Here is a 13,587-nt window from a genome sequence, read left to right as displayed (position 1 = left end):
TGCTCTTGCTTTGTTCTTCTTTTTAGGATATAACTTAAAATCATGCTTTGGAGTATTTATTACTCATTATAGTGCTGAAATTTTTTAGTGGATAAATATTTATAGCAACGCATGTGCACCCAGATTTCCCCTTAGTAAGTGTAACTTTAAAAAGAATTCTCAACTTTGTTCTTTCCAACCTTGGGTATTCATGGAGAAATTTAGGTTTTCAACCCCAATATGTAATTCTTAATTGTTTTCTATTAATATATGCAATGATTTAAAAGAAAACATAGTGATAGGACTTCATAATAGCCACATAATTAGTCTCCATACCAGGCAGCACAGATCCCTACTGTTTTTATCAACAGAAAGGCTTCTTATTCAAAATCAAGGAAATAATGTATGCTTTACTAGTATTGCAGACAGTTGAGTGTTGAAAACCAAAACATTTAATAGAACATTCAGGGTTCACTAAAATAGTATTAAGTAAATTAAAGAAAGTCCTTTCTAATCTGAAATATGTTCCTTCCCAACCCTGTGCATAGATCTGCGTGGTGTTCAAAAACCAGAACTAGATCACCTTGATTAATTCTATTTTGCTTTGTGAAAATCTGCTGTATCATTGATTGTATAACCAGAAAGAAGAAAAATAAATCACTTTCATTTGTATTGAGTGGAAAAAGATTTGCTGGAAAGGGAGAACTACTGGTCAGACATAGGTTGGCTCCGTGTCAATCATACCCAGACACTGAATGGCCTTTTTGCAGATGGTGAACAAGATGCTTCTGTGTGGATAACAAACAGAAATCTCCTTCTCATGCATGTGCATGAGTGCATGCATGTGTGTGTGTTAATCCTGACTTGACTGAATTACAGATCAGACTAATGGAAGAAAGTTCATTTAAAAAGAGAGTTTTCATTTTATTTTTATTGTAGTGAGCAGTATTTTTAATTTTCTTGAAAGGCACCCAAGAATAATTACCTTTGTGAACCAAAAATATACAAAACTGTACAGAATAAATAGTTCATAGAAATCTAGCTATACTTTCTTGTAAAATAAAGCTACATTGTCCCACTCTTGAGGCAACTTAAACCATTTACTCTTAGACGTGCCTTTTGCTACTAATTTATGGCAACTATCAGTTTACATTAATAAAAATTTTTAAAAACAATGTTTCCTATTTGTGTTATACCTGTGAATTATTACTTGCCACAAGAAATGTATTTCTATCATGGTCATTCAAATTTACAAAGGATTAATGCTATGAAAGAAACCAAACTTAATTTATGCACTAATCATATTTACATTTGAATATCAGTAGCATTTAAAAAATATCCCAAGAACAAGATTCAAACTTTGAGCACAAATGACATACCTTAGTTCACAGCAGCATTGACAATACGATTGTCCACACAAAATGTGCAGAAAAACCAAAAAAGTTTGCTTATTCATCCATCTGAACTATTAATGACTCTTTTAAATTCAGAAAGCATAGCAGTGACATTTTTCTAACCTTCAAATGTTCAGTTTTGGGCCTATGTAATTCAACCTTCTATTTTTTTCCTTACTATTACTAGTCATAATTTTAAAGTTCCAGTTCTTTTTGCCTTTATTGCAAGAAAATTAGGTATATGTGACAATGTACATTTTTTGTAGTATATACTGATTATATAAACAATATATTCCTTACATATTATAACTACATATACAGGTATAACTTAAGTGACAAAACCCCATTCTATTTCATCCACTGGTAAAGTAATTCAAGAAAATAAGGGTTGCTTAAATATTCAACCCTTTTAGTGTGCAACAGGACTTTCCTGAAACACTTTTAAGTATATGGAGAAATATTACTATAATCCTTGGATGATTTACATGCAAGGATTTATTTTATTAGGGGCAGGCAAAATTGCCTGAAGACAATGCAATGGCTTCTCCCAATGATCCCTGAGTTTCTTTTTCTTCTTTTTTTCCCATAGGATTACTACTGTGCTTTAGTTCTGATTGATGACACACTCATGTAAGGCACTTATTTACAAGGATTGGACTTAAGACGGAATCACAGCATTTCTGCAAAAGCCCTAGATCTCTCCATCTATGTTTGCTGCTCCAGGACTTCTAAGTAGTCAGGTTCAGCATGTAAGTTAGCTTTAAGCTCAAAATACTCATTTTTAGTCTGTTCCACTAATACCTTCCTTGGCCTTGAGTACATTAAAGTCTCCATTAACTTTAATTCTTCATGGGCTCCAGGATAATGTACCTCCATGTCAGGCTGGAGTTGAGCAATGTTCTTCCGTAGGTATTCTGTGATTCCCAGCTGCTGAAGTTCTCTTTCTTTCTCTAAAATATTCCTGTATAATGAACTGGCATCCTGAAAGGATAAAAACTCAGTTGATTGGTCTGTGGTTTTGTATTTCATATTTGACCCTGTGAGTGGTGAATGGTTTTCCCGTTCTAAAAGACTTCTTTGGAGATGTTTTGCCTCACTTCCATCTTTCTCATTTTTTTGTTCTTCTTCTTCCAAATGCTTTGGGCCAAAGGATGGACTTCTATAGACATGAACCATGGGACTCACCATGTGCTGCTCATAGAGTGATGCTGTGGGTCTTTCAGTAGTGTGGTGAGTTGTTTTATGGCCATACATACTGTACTGAAGATGGACAGGACTGTTGTCTCTCATCTGCTCATCTGCTTGTTTCTTTTTGTATCTTCTCCTGCGGTGGAGAACAAGAACCACTATCCCTGCAGCACAGAACACAATGGTTATGAACACAATCAGCAACCCTAGTATTAGAACAGATAGTGGTACAGCATCAGTAAGTGATCTTAAAATAGTATCGGCCGTAGTTGTGGTTGTAGGAGTACTGACAATTATGTAACTAGTTTGAGTTGGCAGGGATGGGTTATTGACTAAACCTGGGCAAAGGAGTTCACTAGTTAGTGCTTTCAATTCCTTTTTGTCCAGGTGCTCTGGAGACGTGCAGAGGATGTCATCTGTTACCGTGTTCTTACTCAGTTTTTGTAGCCATTGTTGCAATCCAACTAGGTCACAGGAGCAATCCCAGGGATTGTCCTCAAGGTCGATCTGAGTCAATAAATCAAGGTCATCCAAGATATTACTTACGGGGAGATGGGTAAACTGGTTTGTTTTAAGGTTTATCCTCGTTAGGGAAACCCCTGAAAAAATATGTGGTGGTAAAACTTGTAGGAGGTTATTATTTAAATACAGGACTTTAAGTTTAGGCATTGGGTTAAAGGTTCCTGGTAATATTTCCTTAACTGCATTGTATTCAAGATACAAGTACTCAAGATTGTGGAGACCAAGGAACATGCCCCTACTTAATTTGGTCAGATGGTTACCATTTAGATAGAGTTTTTGCAATCTTGTTAGATTCATAAATGATCCTTCCTCAAGAACCTCAATACGATTGTTTCCCAAGTGAAGCATTTCCAAAGTGAAGTATTCCACTAGATCAGACTTCACTAATGTATGGATAATATTCCCTGCTAGAACAAGCTTTCTAGGATTTTGTGGAGGAGGTTTTAGATCTGATAAGCTTTCAATATTGCGCTCTTGACAGTGCACTAAAAGTCCTGATGGGGATAGTACTTTGCAGTTACAGGGGATAGGACAGTAGGGTCCTGGAAGTTGAGTGAATGGCTTTGTAATATAGGGTATCAAAACTGGTGTTTTGGTGGCTGGTTTCAAAAGGGATGTGGTCTTGGTTGACATGCGACCATCACTTATTGAAGACGTTACTGCCAGATGTAATGATCCTGACGGATCCTCATGTTCTTCATACACTGGCGGAGTGGGGCAAATTGATTCCTTTTTCAGTCTGCTTAGTACACTTCCTTTGAAAAATGGAGGGCTGTTGCATACAATATCACCAATTACAGACTGTGGAGGCATGTTTTCCAACCAAATTTTTAGCTCTAATAAGTCACAATTACAGGCCCACTTATTGTCCTCCAACTGGAGATCCAATATCCGGCCAATGTGTTCTAAAAAACCAACGTAAGGCAATGTTTGCAACTGATTTCCACGAAGATCTAGATGGGTTAAAGGAACGAACCGAAATATGTTTGGAGGAAGACTCTCAATAGCGTTGTCATTTAAAATTAACACTTTAAGTCTGTTGAGCTTGCTAAAGGCACTTGGTTCGATCACTGTAATGAAATTGTTATCTGCTTGTAGAAATTCCAGGTTTTCCAGTCCATGGAAGGTATCCTCTTTAAGAATTTCTAAAGAATTGTGATTGATATGAAGTTGCTTAAGAAGGCCAAGGCCATTAAATGCACCAGTCTCAATATCTGCAATATTGTTAAATCCAAGGTGTATTGAGACAGCGTTGGTAAGCCCAGAAAAGTCATTTGTGTGAAGCATTGTCAAGCCATTATTTAATAAACTTAGGTGGAAAGGTCGTGATGGTGGCACACTTATTTGGGATAACTTCTTGATACCTTTTTCTTCACAGTTTATCAGCGTTGTACCATCTTTTTCCTCACAATTGCAAAGAGAACCACAAGAACCTCTGGCTGAGGACATTGGAGATTGGGACTGTGAAGATATACAGGCAAGGAGAGATGAATATAAGAGGTGAATCCACAGCTTCATGTTGTCATGTGATGAAATTTGATTCTGTAAAACAAAATGCAACAGCAATGTTCTTTAGCAGGCAGATGCAGGGAGGAGATGAACCTGGTGATTACAAAATAATAGGGTTTCCTCTAAAAAGAAAAAAAAAATATAGTAATTACTCAGAAAATATGAATACTTTGCTACATTTACCTTTTATCTTTTTCTCATACTATGACAAGCATGTTTTGGTTCACTCTTAACTTGCACTATGATAAAAATGTAAAATTTTTACAATTCAAATTCTCCTTCAAATTCAAGGAGAATTTAAAATATTATATCATCAGTGGTGTTCACATTTGCCAAATAAACTTCATTTTATAGATGAGAGAGGTGCTGCTTAATTGGACCATTGATACCTTGATATGATGCAAAAGTGTATGTTTGCAAAGACCCTGATTCTTTCTTTTTTTTTAACCACAAAGTTGATGACTCTAAGGCTAAAGGATTACAGTATAAGACAAATATGTGATATTAGCCAGAAACAGAAAATGGTAGGGAATGCAAAATGTTAGAAAAAGTTAGAAAAAAACGTATGTATGTATCTCTGTATGCACGTATGCATACATAATGCTTTTCCTTTATTTATTTGTGTTTGAACTGGATGTCACAATATACCATCCAATAATTGTGTCTGTGTTTTAACCTGCTTTGATTTTGGCTCAATACTTATTAATTTGTTATCTATTTAAAAACCTTGAGGACAATAAGTCTCTGACCATGTAAGAAAGTAGATCACTATAAAAAGAGTTTCATTTTAACTCTGCTGTATAGGGCAGTTTGTATAAGCTCGACAGTATTAGATATATATATATATATATGGTTAAGAGTGCATGTTAAAATTTCACCTTTGTCACACTCTCTACTGAATTTCTAAATGTAGGATATTTCCTGCTGCTTTTAAATTCTGTTATGAATAAGGTTAATATCATAAACCTAAAGAAGAAAAACCCCGCTTTAAAACACATTTCTAGCTATTATGAAAGAATAAACAATGCCTCACATAAACTTCTAGCAAATGACTTTCTAACAAGGTCTTGAAACTGACTTTAGGGCACGGAATGTCATCACATAATTAAACAGTGGATCTCCTTTATTATAAGGCTTAAAGTCACAATGAACTCTAAAACAAGCTGCACTATTACTAAAACATCTGAGGGTAACTCTAATTTGGTAAATAAAAAATGATAATTCAGGATAACAACATCACATACTCCAGCTCCTTAAAAATTTAAGACATGTATCTGAAATAGCAATTCTTTAAAAAGATTCTAACTCTGAGATGACAGCAGTGACAAGATAAATACATATAACTCTAATGTATTTAATTTCATTTATTTTCTTTAGTGTATCTTAAATTTATACAAATTAAACTGAAAGGTAAATAAACACCATATCTCAAAACTCTTCAACTTTTCCAAATGGTATCTGCTTTTATTTATTTTTTAATGGAATGTGAACAATACTTTGAATCTACCTAAAATTCACAATCAGATAGATGCAACAGATCAGACAGAACATCCCCAAACCCAATCAATAATCCAGGAAAAAATTCATCCCATAAAAATACATTGTTTTATTGAAAACATATATAGTATGAAGTTTCTGAATGGTAAAAGGCAGCTGAAGAAATAAAACAGTATATTGCCTTTCTATATAAAGGAAAAGTTAGCAGACTAAATTTTTCCATGGGGAAATTGATTTTTAAACAGCTCTGAGTCTATGTTTAGAATTCAACAGCTTGTAGTTGGAGTCCTCAACTTGTGGATTAGCTTCCACAAACACCAAAAGTACTTCTTCATAGATTCAAAGAAAGAATATGATTCATTTCACCAGACACAGCATCTTGAGAAAATAGTAAATAACTTCCAGATGATAATCTCTAGTTACTGTTTTAATCTTATATTCATCTTATGTTCTACAAAATGTCCTAGGGAACAGTTTCAAATCTTTTCAGAGATGCACACAAATTTGAAGACGGGTTCCGTACTGATAACATCTGATCCAATGTGAGAGAGGTCAAAAATAACTCCATTTACATATTTTCAGAAAATATGTATTTTCAAGCCAGGAAATAATAAAAGTAGCATACAAAACACTAAGAATCATTTAATACTCTGCTTATATTTTAAATTCAACAATGGTGTTTGGAAGTGATCGTTCCTTCAGAAAGCACACATATTTAGTTTCCAATAACAAACTGCGCGCTATGCAAGAAATAGTGGCATCTTATTTTATTCGTTCTTCTGTAGAGCCAGCTGTCTGTTGCTCAGAGAAAACAGGCATCTGCTACAGCATTAGTTGTGCCAATGAGTAAGAGTGAAACTGAATCGCTTTTAATCCAAAGTTATATTCTTAAAAGGGCAAACATACAAATTCAATCACTTTAAGATAATGCAAAGAGAGTTATCAGACAGAAAAGCCTGGAAACATTCCTCTTACCTGTAAAGCAGAAACCCTTCTGACGTTATCCGTAGTGCACAGCTGGACGAGATGTTCAAAGTAAATTCAGTTTCTTTATTAAAAAAAGAAAACACCGACCACCACGTGTTTTCTTCTCAAATATCACTTTTTGGCAGGTCCCATTGCTTCATAAAGTTAAACAGCTCTGCTCAAAGACTAAATGCTGAGCAGTTCATTGAAAATATTTCAGGCAGAGTGCACACTAGATCATCCCGAAGCAGTTGCCTTTTCTCCCCAATTAAAATTCACGGCATACTTCACAGCTATGCTGACTTTTTTTGCATATAGTTAACCGTTTGCAAGCTGCCGAGTGCAGTAAATAAACAAGATGTTTCACAGAGCTGGGATGGATCACTCTTGCTTTCTTAGGTTGTAGATCCAAGCTGCAGCAGTGTTCTCTTTCCTCCCTTTCTAGTCTTTCTTGTTAGCTCAGTTTGTTATTAGTCAGATTGCCAAGGGCTGGGAGGTAGGCGTAAATAGAGAGAGTTCTTGGCTTTTGACTCAGCCTTTAAGCCCTTCCCCAGCAGAGCGCTTTACTCAGCCAGGGTCGTTTAACAAGAGACAGCTCCACCTTGGGACCGCTCAACTCCTCCTCTTTCTGCAAATGGCCTTTCGACTCCTTTTTAATACCAAAGAGAGTGCAAGTAAATTTTGATGGGAACGATTATGCACCGTTTTAAAAGCTGTGTAATTTTTTTGTGTGTTGGATAGCAAGCTCAATAATGAGTTATGTTAAATTCTCAGCCGGTTCAGGACGGTTCCCGTTTGCACATGGAGTAGTTACTTCAGGTTTTGTTTTCTTTGTGTTTTAGGGGTATCTGTGGTTGAAATGGTGCGCTAGTTTTTTTTAAATGTTAACGTGAGCTCCTTTCCTGCCACATCTGCCTTTTTGTATGCACCCTTTAAATTTCTTTTAAAGCCTCACTTCGTCGGAGACTCCGAGTCCTATACTTCATTATTTCTTTCCCTACAGCTAATGTTCAGTTAATGGGAGCAGAAATGAAGTTCTTTTGCAGGGAAGATAATATTTATTTGGAATGGCAATATGATTACTTTAAAATATATCCAAGAATCTTTATTACAGATGGTTTCGTTAATCGAACACTGCTTAACACTCTCAGAAATCTGAAATGATGTCTCTTCAGGTGAGATGAAACAAGTTGATGAGTATGTAGAAATTACAATATCCTGATTTTTATGGTACTAGCTGAGAGCATTTTTTCTCCCTAAAAAGTTTCTGTGTAAAAAGCTACTTGTTTCTTCAACTCTCAAAAGTTTCTGAATCGTCACTTATAAAACTCTCAACTGTCAGATTCCTTCTTTCTTTCCCAAAATGCCTGTGTTTTAAAAATCATTCCTCTTTACCTGCATTCTAAGTACCTGAACTTTTTCACAGCCAAAATGAATATACTAGATGCTATTATTTATTCATTTTGAAATAGTCTTATGTTTAGAAACACCCTTGACCAGAGGTTCTAGAGGCTACCTGTGTAATATTAGGTGTCATTTGAGGAAAAAAAAGAAAAAGCTACTTTTAAAAAAGAGGTTTTATGTAGGTTAAATCATCAAAATGGGACAACATCAGATCAGATTCTTATTTAATGATTGTCTGCAGTTTTCCCCTCAAATTCATAAAGATTTCATATCCTTAGTATGGAATAGTTGCTTTAAAAGATATGGGTTTTGAAGTAGTTTTTAATATTCTCACATTCCTTTATATTATATTCTCTCACTCATTAAGTTCCTCACTTATTTTAATGACACTGTGTGTTTTAAGATGAAATAGAGATAATGATACAGATAAGGGGGTGGGGAAAGATTAGAAAGGTAAGGAATGAGAGACTAAGGGAAATAAGAGAAAATCAAGGTAAAGAATTAATCTCAGGTATAATTTGCTGCTAGCTGACAGCCAGGTTGCATTAACTGAAATCAATCTAATGATTTAGATAGGCGGTGACAAACCTGACTTAGAATCAGTGGGAAAACAAAGAAGTAGAATGGCTTCCCTTCCAGCACTGTACACGTAATTCTCCAAATGTGTTCCTTTTGGCTTTGGAAGTAAGGCCACAGGAGAAATGTTCTGGAAATCTGTGGAAGAAGAGTGGTTCAAACAGACATATGGACAAATACACCTAAATTCCCTATAGGTTTCTTTCATTTCCTCCAATTTGAGTATGTGTCTATTTTATCCATAATATGCACCTCGCACATATTCCAAGTTATTTATGTTGAATCCCTTGCCTATAGATGACATGTTGTCCTCATGCATAAATTACTGGTTAATTCAATGGAAAGGAAGAAAAGTAACTAACGAGGCCTTTTTTAAATTATTATTCTTTACTTTTTCTCTAGGTTTTGGGTGGGAACCCAAAGAATGACAGGTAAAGAATTGTTTGAGAAGCATTCTGTAACTTTTAACCTAGTTCAAAGGAGTGGTATTGATAAGGAATTACTCAGCATTATCTTAAATTCAATAGTAAAATATATAACAGTACACTCAAAATGATTATGGCTAAATCCACTCTTCTCTATACTTTGTTAACTGTAATTCCTCAGTTATTTCACTAAGTCAATAATTCTGCCATTCTTTCCAAAACGCTTATGGCAGAACATGTTATTGATTGTCGAACATGTACCAACATTTTTTAATTTCCAACTGTTACATGGAAAAATATTTTCCAGTGTAGCTTTCCCCAGATTCTGATAATGAATTCATTAAGTAATCCTAATAAATACTAGATTTTATTAATCTTTCCACATAATTTACCCCCAGTGACTCCATATTGGAAAGTGTTAAAAAGTCAGCAATTATTTTAATCACATACTCTACCTTGTGTCTTATTGTGACTTCTAACTTTTTTGAATATGCATCTTCAAGGGCAAATATGAAAGTATTCTAATTACAATGAAGACTACCAAGCAGTCGGAAGAAATAAACCTACCTCTGTTATTCCTTTTATTTCCTTATTTATTTTAAAGATTTTATTTATTTATTTGACAGAGAGAGAGACACAGCAAAAGAGGGAACACAAGCAGGGGGAGTGGGAGAGGGAGAAGCAGGCTTCCTGCTGAGCAGGGCGCCCGATGTGGGGCTCGATCCCAGGACCCTGGGATCGAAGGCAGACACTTAATGACTGAGCCACCCAGGCGCCCCTCTGTTAGTATTTTAGAGCAGCAGTGCACACAGTGCACAGTTAGGTTACCAGGACTCAGGAGAATGTCTTCTCTTCTCTGCTGATGTGGAGGGCAGGAGGGGGTCCGGAGTGGGGAATCATTTTGCATATCTAATGGTGACAAAGACCAAATGAAGAATGTTCTATGAAATTTGTTGAACTGATGATGTATGTGGGGTAAATGGAATGAAAAGACCAACATTAAGCACTGGAAACAGGAAAGAAAAATTTAATAACAATGAAAGAGATTGATTCGTGCTATATAGGACAAGTTCTACATCAGAGCATCTGTCCACCTTTTTCAGTGCCACATTTAAGTAGTAAAATGAAAACGTATGTCTGATTGATTTTAACACAAGAATCTGGAAGGCTTGAAGAGAGGTCTTTGTACCATCTGTGGTGTAGACGGAGGCATATTTACATATTCTGAAGGTAGAAACTATAACCCTTAGTGACCCTTTATGAATTATTATACCGTAGATGGATTTTACATATTTATCAATGATTTCTTTCTTTTAAGAAATATTTAAACACAGAAATAATCCTAAATTAGTGTCACTTTGAAACTATGTTTGTAATTATTAAAAAATACTCAAAACAAATTCTTGGGACATAACATTCCTGTGAGCTCTGTACTATCAGGGAATTACATTGAAACCAATGAAAATGCTATTAAAATTCAATATTACAGATATTTGCAAAAAACATCTAAATTTACAGAAATGTAGATAACTTGTGCACTAGTTTTACAGATATTAACAAAGACATGTTTTCTGCTTCTTATTTCAAACCAAAAGTTTTCTTTAAAATTGCATATACTTTTGAAAATGTGTATTCCCCAGTGTAGCTTTCCCCAAATTCTGATAATAAGTTCATTGAGTGATCATAATAAATACTAGATTTTATTAATGGGGAAAGGAAAGTAAAAGAAGACTCTAAAGGAAATTCAACAAAAATAAGAAAAGTTAAGTCCACTAACAATTCCAGAGATTAAATCCAACTCAAATATTTCTTATTATGTATTCCTATCCTGTTCATTGTATACAAAAATAATAGCTCTTATAAAATTTTACAAAATCTTTAAAGATATTAATGGGGTAAAGTCTACTTAAAATATATAATTGGACTTATTTACATAAATTCTATTTATAGACGATAACAATCAAAGAATGTTGTCTTTTTATCTTTCATGATACAGTAACCTTTGAATTTGCTTCTCAAATCTTGAACTTAGGGTTCTCTTTCATGTTTCCCTGGAAGAGAAGCCAGAAACACTTTACCACCATTACTATTTTTTGGTTCTGTTAAAGTCAGAGCATAATGATTACGGATACCTTATCTTCTGACAATAACAAGCAATTTAACAAAAGGAACATGGCCTTTGTATAAAGAAGAATAGGAAATTTCTCACCTTTTAGCAATAACATCTCTGTACATGAGAAGGACATTTGCATATATTCATCATGAATAATGACTTCACTGAGGGATGAAAAATTATTTTAAATTTTTTAATCTGTAATTGTGACATTTAACCAGTTTTCCAGATATGTAAGCTTTATTTAATTCAATGCATTATTTCAGTAAGACAAATATCATAACCATGAATATCTGTATATTTTATGCTTTAAGATCATCTATATGGAGATGATCTCCACATAGTGGAATGAAAGTAAAATTTTAGCAACCTAAGATTGATTAGTTGACATTTAAGTACCAAAATTTAAGTACCAAACTTCACAGTGAAAAGTCTATGTGTTTTAGAGGGAGTTTACATGATAGACATGGTATTTTATAAATCACACGTAAATGGGTGTTTAGGAAACTTGCCTTTTGCATTGAATCTTTAATAAAAAGTTTAATTTGTTATTTAAATCTTAAGTTTCCTTCATGCTCAATTTGATCTGACAGCAAAGTTATAAAACTAATAATGGAATTGCCTTATTCTAAGAGAGCTTTTATAATTATATTTCCTGTTTTAATTTGAAATCTGTTGACACAAAGGAAGTCTCTGATACCATTATTTAACCTGGCACAACCTAAACAAAACAAAACAAAAACTTTCTCCTGGAAGCTTGGATTATAAGCTCTCTGTCTTCATATAAAGTGTATTTGTGATTTCATAAAATTATCTACTTCAAATGGATAACTAAGAAGACTTTTAAAAAATTATTTAAAAAAAAACGAAAAAATGTTGATGAACGCTTTACCATGAATAATGAGCAGTATGCAAGAGAACAGGGTCCAGTGTAATATTGGTAGACTGTAAGTTACTTTGATTGTAAAGACTCCCCTAGGGGAGGTTATTATCTACTTCCTATTTTTTTTATAATACCATAGAGTGAGTTGCATATAGGAGACACTCAAGTAGTTATTCAAGTTGAATAGTTTCTTTGTATGTTCTCACTATCTTCTAATCTTAGGACACTTACTTGTTCCTAGGAATGTATATATATTATTTTTTAAATTTTTGCCCATAAAACAAAAACTTAATGCTAAATATCAAGATTAAAAATTTATAAAAAATTGATCCTCCGGATCTTTCCAAATATTGTTGTTTGGCAGTTATTATAACACAATCTGTGTGACTAGACCACTTTGTTAACAGATGATTAACAATAATGCTAGGTAAATACCACTGAATCAAATAAGCATGATAGAGGATCAGCTTGGTGGTTCACCTATAGGAGATTTAAAATTTCTGGTTGTCTTTCCATTGCCAATCACAATTTGGACATCACAGCCTCTCCCTATCATCTATTGCTGTGTCACAAGGGATGCAAACTTATTCAAATTGTTTTAATCTCATAATATGATATTCACCCATTTTTACAAAACATGTCAGTTTCATTTATTTCAATGTATTGTTCCAATAACATTAAGCTGTGCATATCATGACCATGAATATCATGCATATATGTATATTTATTTAATCACGCTTTAAAATCATCTATATGGAGATCATTTCCACATTGTGGAATAAAAGACCTTTGCCAATCTAGGACTGATTAGTTGACACAGAAATTTAAATATCAAATTTTACAGTGATTTGGAAAGAAATAAAATTTTTTGTTGCAACTGGATCTACATTCTGTAAAGAGAGAAATTAAGAATGTAACACATTTGTTGAGAAATATAAGTGCATAGTTCAACAAGTGACTTGGCAATTATTTATTTTTTTTGCATTATTTTTATTTAGTAACAATGGAGTTAATATAAAAAGACAGTTACTGAACTATTACTGTCATCATTGGAGTATTAATATTAAACAAGAAAGTGAATAAATCATTAGTGGCATATTTCACTGAATAATGTTGACTTTTTTTGTTAAC

The 13,587-nt window shown here is 34.0% G+C and overlaps 1 protein-coding gene across 1 annotated transcript; it reads right to left on the bottom strand.

Annotated features, from left to right (window-relative positions):
- Window positions 1–927: 927 nt before the first annotated feature.
- On the bottom strand, window positions 928–7,580 carry SLITRK6 (SLIT and NTRK like family member 6). The gene is made up of 2 exons (XM_025875280.2): window positions 7,065–7,580; window positions 928–4,625 (listed from the first exon to the last, which is right to left on the bottom strand). Exon 2 carries the CDS (start codon window positions 4,599–4,601, stop codon window positions 2,079–2,081), a length of 2,523 nt encoding a protein of 840 aa, XP_025731065.1. The 5' UTR covers window positions 4,602–4,625; window positions 7,065–7,580; the 3' UTR covers window positions 928–2,078.
- Between the last annotated feature and the right edge of the window lie 6,007 nt (window positions 7,581–13,587).

The sequence above is a fragment of the Callorhinus ursinus genome, unplaced genomic scaffold (genome assembly GCF_003265705.2).
Source record: "Callorhinus ursinus isolate GAN/ISIS: 27379988/994484 unplaced genomic scaffold, GSC_fseal_2.0 scaffold7, whole genome shotgun sequence".
In the NCBI taxonomy this organism is placed as follows: Eukaryota; Metazoa; Chordata; class Mammalia; order Carnivora; family Otariidae; genus Callorhinus; species Callorhinus ursinus.
This window is presented reverse-complemented; position numbering and strand designations above follow the sequence as displayed.

Bases quoted from the DNA above. Each gene is read 5' to 3' on its own strand.
- SLITRK6 (XM_025875280.2), bottom strand. From the start codon at position 4,601: ATGAAGCTGTGGATTCACCTCTTATATTCATCTCTCCTTGCCTGTATA.